Source organism: Microtus oregoni, unplaced genomic scaffold (assembly GCF_018167655.1).
Source record: "Microtus oregoni isolate MIOR12 unplaced genomic scaffold, Mior012 000025F_ref0000491, whole genome shotgun sequence".
Classification (NCBI taxonomy): domain Eukaryota; kingdom Metazoa; phylum Chordata; class Mammalia; order Rodentia; family Cricetidae; genus Microtus; species Microtus oregoni.
In genome coordinates this window covers 36,007,967-36,027,068 of record NW_024543084.1, presented here as the reverse complement: position 1 = coordinate 36,027,068, position 19,102 = coordinate 36,007,967, and the positions used below count along the sequence as shown (strand labels likewise).

The 19,102-nt window shown below is 38.3% G+C and overlaps 1 protein-coding gene across 1 annotated transcript in view; it reads left to right on the top strand.

The window, feature by feature from the left end:
- LOC121462693 (serine/threonine-protein kinase Nek1-like) overlaps window positions 1-19,102 on the top strand; it is a 121,837-nt gene that overhangs the window by 73,334 nt on the left and 29,401 nt on the right. Inside the window, 5 exon segments of the mRNA XM_041674512.1 lie at window positions 1,621-1,773; window positions 3,779-3,943; window positions 7,547-7,667; window positions 8,901-8,989; window positions 9,831-10,051. Of these exon segments, the coding sequence (XP_041530446.1) occupies window positions 1,621-1,773; window positions 3,779-3,943; window positions 7,547-7,667; window positions 8,901-8,989; window positions 9,831-10,051 (749 nt within the window).

Below are 19,102 nucleotides of genomic sequence, written 5' to 3'. Positions count from 1 at the left end.
CATTTTCTTCCCGCAGACTCAGGTTCCATCTCTTCAGCTCAGACTGGCTACAAATCCTGCCAGTTTTTCTCCCCATGGTTTTTTTAAGTGGGCATTCCATTTCCATTGTTCCAGAAATTTTCTTTTCTGTTGTATTTCTTGACCCTTCTTATCAGATACCAAGTAACCTTAAGTTCCAAGTCTTTTTCCTGTTGTTTCTTTTAATCTATACTGTTTTAACCACTTTTTTTTTTTTTTTTTTTTTTTTTTTTGCCAGCGATTCTAGATTTTGGTAGCTCTGTAACAAAGGTTTTTCAGCATTAGTGCTTGAAACCCTAAGCACTGGGCTTGGTGTTTTTGCAGAAATATTGTTTCCAGATTTAAAGCTTATAACAACCTTTTCAAATTAAAAATTTATTATAACGAACTTGTAAATAAAAAACATCACATAGAAAAATTAGCCAGGCCCAAACTCTATACATCTCAACTAACTTCTTTAGAACAGCCATTCTAAAATTGGGGAACTTCACATTGGATCTTACGCTCCACTTATCAGCTATGTTTGTTTATACTTATCCACTAGAAAAAAAATTCATTACAAATATAAAACTAGGAAAACAGATTTAGATCCTCGTTCATGATTCTTGAATCTTTTACCTTAGCTATGCTTTTGAACCTTAGGTCCGTCATGCTAATTGTGTTGGTGGTACAAAACTGAGTATTACTTGCTGATTTGCATGAGCCTTTATACCTTGGACTCCTTTTGCTGTTCCCCTTTATGCTGCATCCTGAGTCCTAAAGCATCTTTCAGCTGGTGTCTTGGTCAGGGTTCTATAGACGGACAGACCTCTAGAGAGAATCTTTATTACAAGAGGGTTTATTAGATTGGTTTACACGACACACTTAGAGTCTTCCAAAGATGGCCATCTCACACCTGTGCCCTGTGAGCTGCCTTTCAGCTGATTCCAGGTCCAGTTGACAACCGAGATTAAACATCATAGTTTTTCTAAAGTCACCTTGTGTAGGCTACAGTTATACGGCCATATTAACATATACCATGTAGTATATCATATGTATTACTCTTAAGTGTATAAATCTTATTTTTATTTTATGTGTGTGGGTGTTTTGCCTGAATGTACTGTATGTCTGAGAATCTTTTGGTAGCTGGTGTCTGCAGAGGTTAGAAGAAAACATCACATTCACTGGAGATCTGAAGCTAGAGTTACAGATGCTTGTGAATCGCTGTATAGGTGCTGGGGAATGAACCTAAGTTCTTTGGGTGGGTAACTAGTGCTCTTAATTGTTGAGCCATTTCCCTAGTCCCTGTGCTCATGTTTTATTACCAGATATTCTGATGACTCGAGACTATTATTTTTTGCCTTTCTAAATTTTATTTAAATTATTTTATCCAGGATTATTTGTAGAAAAGAAGTATTAGTTGTCTGCTTATGATATAAACTCAAAGGCAAAGTTTTCTTAGACTGTTTTTTACCTTTTAGCCCATATTTTTATTTATCTTGTGATTTATTTTTATATTAGCTTTTAGCATGAAACGGTTGGTTGGATAGTAGAAATTAAAGCTGCCAAACAATGAATTATTCTACCTTTGAGAATTGTTTCTCTATATTTCTTTTCTCACAGAACATACCGTAGGAGAGGTAATTAAGTTAGATTCTAATGGCTCTCCAAGAAAAGTCTGGGGGAAAAGCCCTACAGATTCTGTCCTGAAGATACTAGGAGAAGCTGAACTCTAACCCCAGACAGAACTACTAGAAAACACAGCTTTTAAAAGTGGTAAGCACAAGAAGTAGTATTATTAAAATTAATGTGTTAAGGTGTTTCCATTTTCTTGTGTGGAATTAGTCTACCTGTCCACCTTCAGGGGGTTGGTTGTTCTAAATAGTAATGGTTTCTGCCCTTGTCAGACCTGGATGAAATCTAAAGAATAGGAAATCTGGATGAGGGAGGTGGAAAAGTCCAAGCATGTTTTCCATTAGGGAAAATGTTGAAACAGTTTATTAAGATTCATGGTGTATTTGTGAAGAGATTCGGGAGTTAAATTGAGTAGAAAAAAATGTCTGTAAGTATGTGTGACATCATTCTGGAACTGAGATGGAGTGCTGACACAGACAGGAGGGAAGACATTCTGGATTCCTGAGTCTTAGGTGTTTGGGTGTTAGAGTATCACCTGAGGAAAAGCAACTGTGTATACAGAAGCCTTCCCAGTGGACAGCTTGTTCACAAGACAGAGAGTGGATGAACAGTGTCCAGACATGAACAGTGCCTAGGCATGCACGTTACCTTTTGCATTTTTTTCTGTTGCTCCTCGAGATTGAGCATGAACTCATAGCTGAAGCATATGAAAAGTTGACTTAGGACATAGGATCCTGACATGTTCTGTAGGAGTCAGCTAGAATCTGAGAAATAGACTGTGGAAAGAGCCTGTGTACATTCCTAACAGGCTAAAGTTAGCTCTTACGAAAGGTGAATCTCCTTGTCGTAGGTCATGAACAGTGTCCTCACTGACTTGCCATTGAAAAGTCTTACCACTTTAACATCACCACACGCAGACACAAGTACCTGCAGGGACACTTGACTATCGGGATCCAAACCATCAAAAGAGATCATTAAAATTGAGGTCACTTCACAACAATGTCTATTGTTCTCCAATCATGTCAAGCAGGCATGTGTAGAAATTGAATGAATTCAGGGTTTTCCAGTTGAGTACAGTGAAGTGTGTTCAACAAGCTGAGAGTGTATGCAAAGGAATAATTCTAATGATGACATTTATAAGGATGTCAATGGGGATGGACAATGGGGAATGTTAGAACCAGTCATTAAACGTACTTGCAAAATCAAACTTTTTTGAGATTATAATATTTCATGCTCCCTTTTTTCTAACCCTCTCGATATACCCTCCTCTCTCTGCTTCAAATCCATGAAAAACGAAATTTTTACTGAGCTAGAATAGTGCCAGGCATGATGGTCCATGCCTTTAATCCCAGCACTTGGGAAGCAGAGGCAGGCAGATCTCTGAGTTCAAAGCCAGCATGATCTACATAGGGAATCCAAGCCAGCAAGGGCTACATGGTGAGACCCTGATTCAAAAAAGCTATATTAGAGGGAGATGAATAAAAAACACCACTAAAAATTAGATATGGGAATTCCTAAAATTGGAACTTTTAAGGAGCCATAATTTATAATGTTTCTAATATATGATTTATTAAAAAGCTGAGTTAGTGAGGTAGTTCAGTGAACTGTGAGATTTACATATTAGCAGGATTATTTATTGTATATATAAAATCATCCACCTATGACAACATTGATTTGGGGGAGTTGGGGCACTGGCTTGTAAACAGTCACACAGGAATGAGGAGAGTCAATGACTACAGTCAGTTGTTTTATGATCAATCTTTTCCTGGAAACAGCCACAGTGTGCAGAGTTTGTAGCAAACTAGAAGTAAATATCATATGAAAAACTACATGTGAAAAACGAAGCTATATGAAAACAAATAGCTTTTAAAAGTTGGTTAGTAATTTTAAAATTCAATTCTGATACAGGTGTATTAATTTTTCCCCAAAAGGAAGAATTCAAATTGTGTTATCCACCTTGAAGGTCATTATGAAATGAAATTTGGCTGCCACATTTTCTTAACTCATTAGTTTCTAGTGTGTAAAAGAGCTTCACCTGATGCAACAATCTAGGGTTTGTTTTTGGTTTTTTTGGCTCTAAATATCATTGCAAGTAACTTCAAAACCTCTTGAGAGCAGTAGACTTTTCGTTGTTTTGCTTCTACAGAGATTTATCCTGAAGGCGAAAACTACAAGCCCTTAATTGTTGGAGAAGAGAAACCAGAATGTACTTCAAAAGAAATAAATCCATCAGGTACTGTTGATTCTGTTGAAACAGAAAGCCCAAAGTTTAGTGAGGTGCCTCCACCAACGTCAGAAGGAAATGTGGAAGGTATGTTGTAATGCATTTAAATGAGCTAAATTTTAATTAGTATTGAATCATTGAAGAAATTGTCAAAATTTGTGTGTATGTTTGAGTAATTCATCTCAAATTAGGCTCACTAATTTTAGTAACTATCTCCCCCCCCCCCCCCCCGTTTTTGGTTTTGAAGACCAAGAGTTTTCAAGGGTTGCGTTAGGAGGGTCGGGCTGGTCTCCTAGAGTGCAGAGTCCCGCTCTCGCTGCTGGTGAGAGCTACGGGCATATAGGACCATGCGTCCTAGTTACTGACCATTCTATCCCATTATTTTATGGATCAGGGTTGAGTCAAGACTGGGATTGTGATTTTCCTAGTACATTGTCTTTGCCTAAGAGGCCAAGCGATGTGATACTCAGCTGTCAGTGAGACGACGTGATCATTTTTCTGCCGTCTTGGAAGGTAAACCTCAGAAGCCGAGTGTGACAGGCCCCTCTCTGTGTTTTGAGGAACCTCAGTCACATTCTGTATTCTTCCTACCTTTCAAAATAAAGCTTTTATTATTTTATGAACATGGGGGTTTACCTGTTTGTATGTCTGGTGCCTGCCTAAGCCAGAAGATGATGATGCAGCTGAAGTCTGAGATGATCGTGAGTCACCACGTGGGTGCTGGGAATTGCACTTGGGTCCTTGGGAAAACACCCAGTGCTCTTCACAGTCGAGCAGTCTCTCCAGCACCTGTTTTTCATAGCTTATATGATTTTATTCTCTGATGACCTGGAGGTTCCGATGTGGGGGAAATAGGATTCACCTCTGAGAGGAGAAGGTCTTAAAGAACCTACAGCCATCTCAGGTGCTACATTAAAAGCTGTGTATGGTGTGTATGGTTTTTTGTTAGTTTGATTGATTTTTTTTTTTTTTTTTTTTTTTGCTGTGTGTGTTCTTTAAAGTTAACCAGAGAACTGAACTGGGACCATTAGCACTTCTATTGGTCAGAGCTGTCACAAACCCAGAGTGTGCCCAAGGTAGGGAGCTAGGCCTGCCTCTCAAAGGGAAGAGCATTAAAGAATCTGCAACCATCTTTAACCTACCAGCCTGCTCATTAACTAAAAATACTACATTCTTTCCACAATAATATTGATATTTTAGTGTCAAAAAATTGCCATGGGTTTTTTCTGAGCTAAATAAACTTCTTTATGATGCTTTGACTTCCAGATACCAACCAGAGGCTGCCAGTTTCCTAAACATTCAGTCGTGAATAGGAATAGCATCACTTCCATTGTGCTCATTAGATAAGGAGACTGTCAGAGACTGTGTCCCATGCAGCATGTTCACCACAGTAACCCATTGCGTTCACAGAGCATAGTTAGTCATGTGGTACAGAATGATGTCTCTTCCTCAAAAGATGTGTATGTTGGCCTCATGAATGGCATTAATTTCCTTCTAAGAAAAGGCCGGAAAGTCAGCCTTTGTTCTATATCATGCTGAAAATACATGAAGAAAAAGGCTGTCAGTGTACCTGGAGGAAAACCTTTCTCCAGAACTGACTGTGCTGGGATCCTGATGCTAGATTCTCTTGACTGCTGAAATGAAGAGAAATAAATTTCTCTTCAAGTCACCAGTCTGATACTTTATCATAGTATCCCAAACAAGGTAGTATGTTGTACCCTTCTTAAAAATTAATAATAAAATATTTAAAAGATAAAATTAACCAGCAGGATGAGTGTGCATATAGTAGAGAGTTTATAGCCTAGTTTTGAGGTTGGCAAGCTTCACTTTTCCTACAGAGTTGTGGAGTAAATATTTTAGGCTTTATGGAAACCATGGTCACAAATTGAGTTTAGAGGATAGAATGTTAGTTTTGATAGAGCTGAAGATCACTAGGGAATTGTTAAATAGTGAACCTACCCCTTTAAGAAGCTGATCTCTCTAAGAAGTCCATCCCACAGCCTGGAAAAACCAGGCCTTGCTCCCCTCAGCTCTTTCTCTGGGACATAGAGTTAAGAAGCTATCTGTGCTGTGGATCTACCACCCCTGATTTATAGTGCTACACTGTAGCTGGCTCCTTCGTGCTCCCTGTCAGTGGGCTGTGTTGAACAAAATCATGTGATATGGAGCTTCATACCAGCCCCTGGAAGGATATAAAGGTCATATATTTTCCTGTGTTTGTAGAATTTCTCTAAAATTGATCCCCTCCCATCATTCTGTCCATGACAGCTGTCTCTCTGGTTCTTTAAGCTGTGCCTCTTACTAAAACTCCTTTGTGGGTTCTAAGGGAAAGCTCTCCTCCATCAGGCCTTCTCCTTCCTGTTGTCTGTTAGAGGGCACTGTCCTGCCTCAGAGTGACTGCGTCTCTGTTATCTTAAGGCCGATAAAACTCTCCCAAAGGAAAACTTGTGTCAGCTTCTTTCTAGAAACAACCAACCCATTGCCACCTCCTTTTCTCCCTCCATTTAACAAGAACAGAATTACACATTAAAAGACAAAATAAAAAGGTTCTTCTATCTTAGTACATACCTTGTATGGATGACCCAAACATTCATGTGAGCAACAGATCAAAATTAGTATTTGCATGTCTCTTGTCTTTCACAATAGGGCAAATCATTAGAAATTTGAAAATAGATAAGAAAAGCATATCTGAAGTCCATGAAAAAATGTGCATGGTGTTGAATTAAGGAAGAAAGTATATGATCTCAGACAGGAAAAATAGAAGTCTCAGTGGGACTGAAGAGAGGACTCAGCAGCAAAGCACTTGCTGCACAGTTATGCAGACCGGAGTGTGAATCCCAGCACCCCATGTCTGCCATTCTGCAAGCACTCATAACTTCAGCTCGAAGGGATCGGGCTCTTTTCTAGCCTCTACATATATTTACACATACCTTGCATATGTGCATACATTCATGCAGACATATACATGCACATATAAATGGACAAATAGACTCTCTTTAAAGACGGCCAGAAAAATAGTTTCCTAGCTATTAATTATTTGAGGGTATAAGAAAATTGATTTAGCATACTTCAGTTTTCTCAAGGCCATTGTAAAAGTCCAGGTAATCATATTGGTTTTCTTTTGTGGTTGTTGGAAGATTTCCAAGATTAAAGTTTCTTTACTAAATATTAATAATACAGTCTATTTTCTCATACTTGTAACAACAGGTATCTTTAGTCTTTAGTTTTGATTCCTTTATGCTGATTTACATATTGCTGTAGTTTTAATAAGGCTTATATCTTTTTTCTTTTTCTTTTTTCTTTTTTTTTTTTTTTTGAGGCAGGGTGTCTCTGTAGCTTTGGAGCCTGTCCTGGAACTAGCTCTTGTAGACCAGGCTGGCCTCGAACTCATAGAGATCCGCCTGCCTCTGCCTCCCGAGTGCTGGGATTAAAGACGTGCACCACCACCGCCCGGCATATACCTTACATAATAATGAATATTGTGCACAGTACTCAAGTATTTTTGTTATACCAAAAAAAATGAAAGGCCTAGTCTTTCATTTTAGGAATGACTGTGCTACAGAACTAGCCCAGAAAGCTTTAAACAGTTGATTTTCTTGAGTTAAACTAACTGAAATAATAACTTACAGAAAGTTAGTCAGCCCATTCTCAGCAAACTTTACTCTGACATCTCCTGATCTTGCTTTGCAGAACCTGATGATTTGGAGACAGAAGTTCTCCAAGAGCCAAGTAGCACAGACACAGATGGGAGTTTGCCACGTGCTGTTAATGATGTGTGGATTAGTGAGGAAGAAGAAGCTAAGGAAACTGAGTATGTTGTCTTTTTCTTTACTTTTCAAAGCCAGGTCCCTTTGGTAAGCTCTTTAATAAGTAATGCTGTATTAACTAATGTTGTAGTTTAATAACTTCATATTGTAGTACCCCCTATAAAGTAATTTGATTTCTTAATAGATATTAGCATGGGACAGAAATAAAAAACTATATGAAGATAAGCAGTAAATGTCTTGCCAGCCTTTATTCCCATTCAACCAATTTCTGATTTTTCTCTGCAGATAATTTTTATTATATATAAACAAAATACATAGTCTTTTCAAATACAGTTGCTAATATATACAATGCTTATTAAAACCTTTTCAGTTTTTTAATATGTGTTTGTGTGTCTTTGAAAGTGTATGCTCACATGTGTGTGCACAGATAAAATATGGAGGCAGGAAGCCACACTGAATCCCTTGGCGCTGGACCTGTAGTTTTTATGAGCTGATCCGTGTGTGTGCTGGGATCCAAACGCTGGTCCTTATGAAAGAACAGTCAGTGCTCCCTCTTAACCACTGAGCAAACTCCATGCTCACTTTGTTTATAAAGTCGGTAGTCAGCAGTTAAAAAGGGCTTACTGCTCTTGCGGACCTGGGATTGGCTCCCAGCACATACATGCCAACTCATAGACCCTGTAACTCTAGTTTCAGGGTATCTGATTCCTCTTCCCTCCTTCAAGGATTCCTGTGCACATGTGATGTACACACACATACACATACATATAGAACAAATACTTTTTTAAAAAGTTTGTAGTCTGGGAAATTTTCTCACATTAATTGAAAGTTCTCTATTTTATATTCTATTATATGGATATAAGAAAACTCAATAACTTACTACTTGATGAATATTCATGCTATGTATTGTGATGCTGCAATGAATAATGTTTTACATAAAATATTTTTGCAAAATCAGGTGGTTTTTTGAAGCAGAGATGTGATATTTAGATGAATTGCATTTGTAATTTAGTCATTCTTTAGAGTTTTGACCAATGTAAACTTTCAGAATGAATGAATATTAACTAATGATTAGTGATTGGTAAGAGTTTCACTTTGCTCAAAGTAGAAAACACTGTACTTAAAGAGGAAGTATTATATTAAGATTAGAAAATCATTTGGACAGGGGAGTTCAGGATGCTAGTAGATGTGGATTTCATTTTCTTTATATAAAAGGGCTTTTATTTCTAATAAAACTGCGTGGTATTTATTTTGTTTGGTTTGTCTGTCTGTGGCAGGTTGGAAGATAAGGTTGTTGAGCAGCAGAGTGAGGTTTGTGAAGGCAGCATTCCAGGGAATGTGGAGCAGTCTCGTGAGAATCATATAGGTAAGTGCCACTGTAGGAGTCTAACTCTTTCTGGACGGCTTCTTAACACCAGCCTGTCTCATTTGGGCACCATTATAAGTCGTCATTATTCTATTTTAAAATAGGCCTTGAAACTAGGAACCTGTACTAGCTGGCCCGGGATTGTGGTAATATAAGCAGTTAACTTTTTGGTAAGTTGTATTGTTGAAAATGAAAAGAATTTGCTGCTAAAACAAAGCAATATACCAAAGACACTGAGTAAACTGGTATCTTTTTAAAATACTGTTGTTCAAAATATAACACAATATAAACAATTTTTCTCCTCTATGAAAACGAACAGAAAAATTGATTTTCTAAACTGTATTTTTACATTTCTTTAGATTTCTTTATTTTAAAACTTCTAATATAATAAAGATATATATGAAATTAAAATGTTATGTCTCCTTAATGGTTATTTTTAAGATAGTATACAGTATACTTATATGTATACTTTGATTTTGTTTTCCTGGTATGAGTTTTTTTTAATTCATTTTTAATTAAAAAATATTTTATATGGCTGAGTGTTTTGTCTGCATATAAGTAGTATTTGTTCCACATTTGGTCATGGTACCCACAGAAGCCAGAAGAGTATAGCAGGTCAGATTCTCTGGAACTGAAGTTAAAGATGGTTGCGAGCTGCTATGGGAGGTCCTAGGAGCCACACCCAGGGCTCCTGCAAGAACAGCAAGTGTTTTAGCACCAAGCCATCTCTGCAGATCTTAGGATGGGATGCGTGTTAAATATTATATGATACTTGCTGATATTTTTAGAATTTTAAGTGCTATTCTATAAATTTATGATATAATCTCTTTTTATTCCACAGAGCCTGCAGTAGATGATTCTCAGCAGTCCAGATGTGACATAGAGAAGTCAGTACCGCCAGAACCATTCTTCCAGAAAGTGGCTCAGTCTGAGTACTTGAGCGTAGTTCAGTCAGAACCAGTTTCACTCCGATCTCGCTCTGATTCACCACCAAAAACTAAAACCAAGAACTCCTTACTGATTGGGCTTTCAACTGGTCTATTTGATGCAAACAACCCAAAGGTAAGTGTGGTCTCATTTGGATGATGCTGTCTCTCCACTGATAGCATTGCCCGATGGCCAGTACTGGCTTTTAATTGATTCAAAACCCAAACAAGTACAAACAAAAGCAACAGAATGTCCCGACTTTACTGGATATTGGCTAAGGCTCTTTTTAGTGGTGCTAACAAATAGCTTTGGAGCTCTGGTTCTCTCTCAGTAAATATCCTACTTGGGGAATAAGACAGAGTTTATAGCAGGCACTCCGAGTTGCTCGTCTGAGGAATTGTTTTCTCAGCTACCATTCAATGTTACCACACATCAGGTCCCACAGCAAATGCCAATACCTCCAGCCAAAGGATGTGGCTGTTTCGGCAACCTTGATGTTCCTGTGATTCTGTTGAGACGGGCCAGAGGAGAGGTGTAAGTCCTTTCCTGATAGTTCCTTGGACTCCTGCACACCACTCTGGCTCTTGTGGTTTTCACTCTTTTATGGGCAGCTTCATTCTACAAGTAGGACTGTGTGGTGCAGAGTGGATACAGCTTCCATCTGGATTCTCTTAGCTCCTCCGCCTGCTTCCCTGCAGAGCTCTCCTCTGGATTTGTAAATTCATTTGCCTACTTTACTTATATGTAATTTTACATATGTATACCTACCAAAATATGTCATGTATATTGTTTGTGTAGCTCTTTTTATTGTGTATATTGCAATATTACAGATATTGTTTTGATTGTTTTGATATTATTAACAATAAGTATAACTTAAAGTCTCTTTTCCCATTAATTGTTGTTAGCATGCATATATATATATATATATATATATATATATATATATATATATATTCCTTAACATAGCCTGCCCAGTCTTGTCTGCTACTTGTATGTATGTTTCAGGGCTAACCTCATGGTATTGAATCACCAGTTGATGTGCTGCTCCCTGGTGAAGACTGCTTGTCTCACTCTCAGTATTCCTTAGTTGCCTGTAGTTTTTTTGTGTAAGACTGAGGCCTAATAGGCCTTTCCTTCTGCTTTGGCATCTCTGTTATTGTTGTTCTTATTCAGCTCATGCTTTAGCAGTCTTACTGCTAAGACATGGGTGTAACTCCTGACATTATTACTAAGAGATGCTATCTTATAGCAAACTCCCTGATCCTCTGGCTCGTACACCTTCCTGTTCCTTCTTCTGCAATGTTCTCTGAGCATTAGCTGAGGGTTGTTTGGTAGGTGTATCCATTGGGGCAGGACTCCATAACTCTGCACTTTTGCTTGTTGTTTTCTGTGTTGGTCTCATTCTATTGCAAAGAGAAGCTTTCTTGGTAAAAAGTAAGGACTGCACTTACACTCTTAGAGTATAAAGATAAACATTTAGAATATACTTAAGGATTATCCTGGTTTAGTAAAGTGGAGAATGTAGGTTCTTCTCCAAGATCCATGACTTCCCTAGCCATGGTTAATTGGCTAGGTTTCCAGTGCCAGGTGTGATTTTCCTCTTGTTTTTTTTTTTCCATAGAACAGACTAGTTGCTAAAATTTACTGCATATTGGTTAAAATATTTCAATTTATAAAATAATTTAACTCTGTATACAAGGGGATACATAATTTCTGTGACATCAGAAACTGCAGGTATAAACTCAATTATAGTTATGCTTTCTCATCAGAATTTCTTGAACTGCCAGTACCCAAATAACAACAGAGACTTACTGTTAAATATGTAACCTTGGCATTTGTCCGAGGTTTGTTTTGATCTAGATACTTACATCTTAAATTAATCTGTTTCTATTAATCTATGTTGTGCCATGTGGCTTTTATGTATCTTCCATTCTGTATGTCCAACATGTTCCAGGTCTCACTGGCACCTAAATTCTTCCACCATACCTTTCTCTCCCTGGAAGTCCCATCTACTATCTCCTGTCTAGCTGTTGGCAATTCAGTCTTTATTAAAGCAATCAAAAGGTTCCTTGACAAAGACATAGCTTTATAGTATACAAGAAGATTATCCCATATAACACAATAGCATCTTTGGAGGTTATTTGCCTCTTAATGTCTCATGAGAGATTTTATCTTTCTTTTACTTTTACTTTTTCATTTTTTAAAGTGTTTCTATTTCACATCTTTAATTTTTATTTATTTTTCCCCCCTGATTTTTATCATACATGCTCTTTGTGTATATATTATTGATGGAGGAAGGTCATTGGTTAAAAAAATAAAGAAACTGCTTGGCTGGCCCTCATAGGTTAGAACACAGGTGGGTGGAGAAAACAGAACAGAATGCTGGGAGGAAGAGGAAGTGAGCTCAGACCCACTGAGACAGTGGAGCTGATCTATTGAGAGCTCACCAAGACCAGCTGGACTGTGACTGAAAAAGCATGGGATAAAACTGGACTCTCTGAACATGGCGAACAATGAGGGCTGATGAGACACAAAGGACAATGGCACAGGGGTTTGATCCTACGTAATGTGATGGCTTTGTGGGAGCCTAGCCAGTTTCAATGTTCACCTTCCTAGATATGGACGGAGGTGGGAGGTCCTAGGTCTTACCACAGGGCAGAAAACCCTGACTGCTCTTTGGACTGGAGAGGGAGGGGGAAAGGAGTGGGGGGAGGGGGAGAAAGGTGGGAGGAGGGGGAGGGAAATGGGAGGCTGGGAGGAGGTGGAAACTTGTTTTTTTTTTCTCCTTCTCTCAATAAAAAACAAAAACAAAAAAAAAAACACAAAACTGAAAGGTATAATATGTAGTAATAAGAGTGGCAGGCCCACGGCTAGCTTTACCCGAAATAACAACACACAAATTGTATTCATGTAAACACTGCTTGGCCCTTTAGCTCTAGCCGTTACTGGCTAATTCTGATATCCCGATCAACCCATCTCTAATAATCTGTGAGCACCGGTCTTACCGGGAAGATTCTAGCCTAAGTCCATTCTGGGTCGGAGCTGAATTGTGTGTGTCTGCCCGGGAGCGGGGCATGGCATCTCTTCTGAGATTTTCCTCTTGTTGAGTGGGTCTTAAGTCTGATTAGCAAGTTGCTGGTTATCGTCAAGGTGGTGCCACTACTGCACCCTTAAAGTTACCGTGCCGTGCTGGTCATTGTTGTTCATAGGCATCATAGCTGGGTATAACTGTTGGGTTTTCCCCTATTTTTGGAAGCTTGCATGAAACGTTCTGGTTCTATGAAAGCTAGTCATCAGAGCAGTTCTTCAGGTCAGTTCCAGCTGAGAGGCATCTGGGCCGTGCTTTAGCAATAGGCACACTCCACCTTGGGACTGGGAGGACAGTCAAGGGCTAAAATGTTTTAGGAGTCAGTCTCTTGGAGAATCCTGACCTGGTGTTGGGAATTCTGTTAGATTACTTGTAACACATTCTTAGCAGTACATTTCTATTATTGGACCTCTGCCTCTATTAATCCTATAATTATTTTCATAAAATAAATTTTTGCAAGTAAAATCCAAAATTTATAATGGCTGAATTATTTCTATTTAAGAAATAGTTTTGTGGCTAGAGAAATTGCTCAGTTAGTAAAGTGTAAGCTTCAACACCTGAGTTTGAACGTCCAGCACCCACGTAGAGCCGGGCAGGGTAGTACCCAGCTGAAATCATAGTGCAGGAAGATCGCTGGCGTTGCTGTTGAGCCAACCTAATCAAATTGGTGAGCTCCATGTTTGGTGAGATCATGACTCAAAAAATAAGGTAGAGAGAAATGTAGGCCTCCTGTTTACACACACGTGCACATGCAAATGAACACATACACACACACAGAATAGGTTTTGTGCTATTAAAATTCATCAAAAATGAATGAAGTATATCCATTTCTCCATGTGCTAAAAAGCACCATTATAATTTACATAAAAGTATCTCTTTAATGAAAAATTAATTGTTTGCTTAAATTCATATTTTTATATCTGAAATTGACTGTTTTGTCTATTTGCCCCTATATATAATTAAATTGCCAGAATTCTTTAATCTTTAACTGTGTTTCAAAATAACATCATTTTGTTTTTCAATCTAGTTGAGTGTCCTTTTTATTGGTAAAGTATTTAATTATGTTTCTCTTAAACTTAGAAATGTTAAATTCTGTTGCTTACTCTAAATAGCAGACATTAGAAGATATAAACTACCAGAATAGTTTTATAGTCTTCAGCATTAAACCCAAAGGCGTTATCAGACATAAGCGCTATCATTATTACTTATGTACTTTCTTTCTATGTGTTATTGTGCACGTGTGTCTGTAGGCACCAGTAGTCAAACTCAAGGCATTGTTCCTTAGACATTGTGCACTTTGGTTTTTGAGATAGCGCCTCTCATTGGCCTGGAGCTTCCCAGTTAGGCTAGGCTAGCTCACCACCATGCCCAGGAATCCCTGTCTCTGCCTCTCAGCACTGGGATTACAAGCACACATCACATGGTAAGCGTTTTACATGGGTGCTGGAATCAAACTCAAGTCCTCATGTTTGCTTGGCAAGCACTTTAATCGGAACCATTCGCCAGCTCCCCATGTGCTATCTGTGTAGCTGTCATTAGCCCGAGCTTTTGAATTTATTGCTATTTACTAGGCTAATACTCACATTGTGTGATGCTTTTGAATATTGGTGTCCTCTTAAACTTTAATTGAGCTTTAAAAACTTCTATTTGAAGTGCTTACTCTGGAAGATTTTAGCCACAATGCAGATATCATGTAGATTTCTGTGAGAGAAGAGGCAAGAAGGAAAACAGAAGAAACCTAGCAATCCATGGCCGTTTCAGACTAGAACAAAAGTTTTCACATCCATTCTGAGATCAGGAAAGCCGTCACTGGGCCAGTGTAGTAAACAGTAAGATTGATAATGGTAGTCAAAACTTCATAACTGAACCATTAAAGTAAAAATTATAAGTAATCCATTAAACTAAAATAGTGTGACCTAACTTCTTACAACGATTTTCACTGCTCAATCAGGTCTTTTTGTATTAAGTTAAATTACTTGTGTCCTGTTTCTAACAAAGTCTTCTCTCACCCACTTGCCTTCTCAGGGGCTTTGCTCCATTGCTTTTCTGCTCCGGCCCATCTTTTCTATAGTGGATCATTTCTTCAGTGTCCTAAGAAATCTCATCGTAAAATGCAAGCCTGGCTTGACCACATGTCTTGTTTACTCACCCACCATCTGTTTCTCTGCTATTCATGTCTACACATCTTAAATATGCTGTAGTCTCTACACATGCATTCACTCCCAAGTACATTCTGCACGGCTTTCGACTAACCTGCTCTTGTCGAGGTCGGCAGTTGGTAGTACACTGCCATTCCTGAACCCGTTCTCTCCTTTCTTGATGCTGCTACTTCTCAGCAGTATTATTTTTTTTTCAATCTCTGGTAACATTTATTTGTCATTTGGGACACGCTCCTTTTCTGTCTTCTTAAGGTGGAATCTTGGGTGGCTAATCTTAAGCCTTTCTTCTTTTCCCATATGAGCATATAGAGTTGAACTTCTCTCTGACTATGGTGGTTGCTGTTCTCCAGAAACTACTTCCTCTGCTCATTGTCATTCAGGCCTTGAGACAAGTGTCTTGTTGGCTACTATAGTAGGCCAAGCTGGCTGGCCCAGAAGCTCCCAGGAAGTCTCCTATTCCCTCCCACAGGGGCTGTAAATAGTACAACCATATTGGCCTAACCTGGGTTCTGGAAATCCAAACTAAGATTTTTTACACTTGAACAGCAAGCACTGGACCAACTGAGCCATCTACCCTGCCAAAGTCTCACTTTGTAACCAGTATGAAGTCTCTTTAACATAAGCATCCATATGATGTCATCAATGTGACTGTATTTGCACCTGTGATTCTACTTGACTACTTGTTTTGTTCAAAACAGAAACAAAATAGCAAAGCTTTTATTTTTTTTCCTTTATTTGGGATTCAATGTTTTTAGGATTTCATCTACTCTTTCTACTAGTAGCTTCCTCATATACTTCTTTTCAAAACTTAAATGATCATTCTGCTTTCAAAATAAATCTTTAGCTTCTCATAAATTCTCTTCCAGTAATATTGTACAACCCTGTGTGTAATTGAGAACCTCACAGTGTTACTGCTGCTTCCATCTTTCTGCCTACCTCTGTGTACTTTTTTTCTTCCACTTTGAGAATCAACATTAACTTTGAGAATCAACATTTCTTGTCTAGGCTGTTGATAGCTTTTTTCTTTTTTCCATACTCAGTTTTAAAGAATATATCTACTAGATATAGGGTTATGGTCTTCAAGGTTACACTTGTTTTTGACAAGTTTGTCAGGGAGTAACCCTCATTCCCTTGTATTTAGTGTTCCTTTTAGTATTCAACTACTTTAGAGTACAGGTGTATGTATATCCTTCTTGGAAACTGCTTATTCATTTCCTGACTTCTCTGACCCAAATAATCACACAGAAACTATATTAATTACAGCACTGTTTGTCCAATAGCTTAGGCATATTCCTAGCTAGCTCTTACATCTTAAATTACCTTTTTCTATTAATTTGTGTATTTCCGCAAGGCTGTGACTTACTGATAAAGTTTCAGCATCTCTCTCCTTTGGCAACTACATGCCTTTGTCTTCTTTCCTCCTCTATTTCTACTTGGAATTCCCACCTTGCCTATTCTGCCCTGCCATAGGCCAAAGTAGCTTCTTTATTAGCCAATGATAATAAAGTATATTCATAGCATACAGAGGGGAATCCCCCATCAGAGTCTTTTGATGGTATAGTTGTCATCAAGTCTTTAAACCTTTAGCTATTAGTTTTGTGCCTTTTCTACTGTCTTCCTGAGTCCAATTACATACATATTAGACTACTTGATACAATGTCATAAGTTACTGAACCTTCATTCATTTTGGTTTTCCATGGAGTAGATTTTGTCATGTGTTCAAATTTGCCTGTCTTCCTTTCTATAGTAATAAGCTATTCTCATTCAATAAAAAAAGTCATTTAAGTATTGCTTTAGCATTCAAGTTGCTGTTTTTATCTACTGGTTTTCCTACTAGTTTAGGGTCTTTTCATCTTGCTCCTCATATGTTCTGTAATTGTTTAAAGCTGGACATCATAAATATCACGTGGCGAGTATCTGGGGTCTGTTGTCATACTTTTAACATGTGTTGGGCTTTTTCAGATAGTTCATTTACCTCTCAGTCCATTTTATATTTTCAAGCTTTTTCAGCTTTATTGCAGCAGATATAAAATTATTTACCATAGAGCTAGTTCAAGTTGTTACCTCTGACCTTCTGCGGCCTCCACAGCATGCCCAGATTCTCATTGAAGACACTCCTCACATCTGGTCAAAGTGCAGTCGTCTCCTCTACCTGCATGAGCCTTGAGAATTCTTCAGCCTTCTTAACCAGTCTTCCTCACTCCATTTCCATCTGTAACCTTTTGCCCCAATTCAAACCAGAGCCGTTTTTAATGTTAGGTATCATATCAAGTGGAGAGTTTCACTCTACATGTACATGTAAGACCTTGCAGGGTTTTGTATCCTTTTTGCCTAGTGGAACTCAATCTTCATTTTGTTAGTCTAGGAAGTTCACACAGACTTCAGGTATGTCCTTTTCAGACAGAAGACCAGTTTAATGGCTGGATACACCTCATTTGTTTCTGTCACCCCAGAATCACTATCTTAGTTGCATGTTGTTTAGTATCTACGTTGTTTTATCTGTTTTATCCTGTTTTCTAGTTGTTTTGTGGGAGGCTAAGTCTAGCCCTTGATAGTCTTTCACAGCAAGAACAGGAGTCCTCAGTAGATAAATGTTAGTTTGTCAAGGCCATATCTTGAGCCTTTCTGCTGGCACTGCCCACAAATACTCTCTGACCTTAATTAAAGTGGGGACACATTTTATGAATCAAATCTTTCTGCTGTCACTTGCGTCTTTAGTCCACCCACTAGCCATGTCATCCAGTTGTTTTAACTCATCTTCCTCATTCTCTTTCTTTGCCCCAATTCAAACCTGAAGCATTTTTAATGTTAGCTATTATATCACACCAGTACTATGCTTAAGACCTGACATTTTCTGCTGCTGTTAAATTGCATTCCTTCTTCACCATGGTCTGTAAAATTTGACAAGACATTAACCACCTCTCTGACTCACCTCCCAGTTGCTCTCATCCTCTTTCCCCTTGGTAGTCAAACCCTTCCTATGTTAGAGACTTTGCCTTGACCCAGATTGAGCTTCTCTTTGTTCTTTTCAATTCTAACGCATTTTTCCAGTGTTTCTCTGTAGCTTTGGAGCCTGTCCTGGAACCAGCTCTTGTAGACCAGGCTGGCCTCGAACTCACAGAGATCTGCCTGCCTTTGTCTTTGCCTCCTGAGTGCTGGGATTAAAGGCATGTACCACCAAAGCCCAATGAATTCTAACTCATTTTTTACTTTCAGGTATCATTTCTCAAATGTTATCTTCAGAAGCCTTGAGCACAGTAATTTCCATCCAAAGTTACCTTTTTATTTATTTTATAATTCATAGAATTCATCTTATTTTTGTTTATCTTCCGCTAGAATATTATCTCCTTCAGGCTAAGAACCTTACTTACAAATTTTACACACACCAACACACACACACATACACACCCATATTCATAGTTATAGCCCATGCCATGAATGATAGATAAATATTTGGTAACTAAATGGATGAATAGCAGACATATGGCCCTCCCTGCCATAGCAGACTGAAACTATGCATCAAGATAAATAATCCCTCCCTTTAAAAAATGTACATATGAGCCAATGAAATGATTCAATGAGTATATGTAATTACCTCCAAGCCAGACAACCCAAGTTCAGTACCCAGGACCCACATGGTTAAAAAAATAAAAAAACCAACAACTCCTGCAAGTTATCCTGTTACTTCCAGTAGTGCACCATGGCACACAAATGTGTACCTACCCACATACAAACATATAATTAAAAAATTTAAGTATATACATACATGAACATAATTAAAATAGTGATGAGTGAGACTGCTGGTTCATATTCTAGCTAAAGTCTTTTAGTTGTTTAAGTGCCTTACTTGGTTTCTCATATGTAAAGTAGGGGTAATAATGGTTTGTTGCCCATAGAATACTAAAAGAGTGAGACCAAGTAAGTGAAGCACTTATGTTC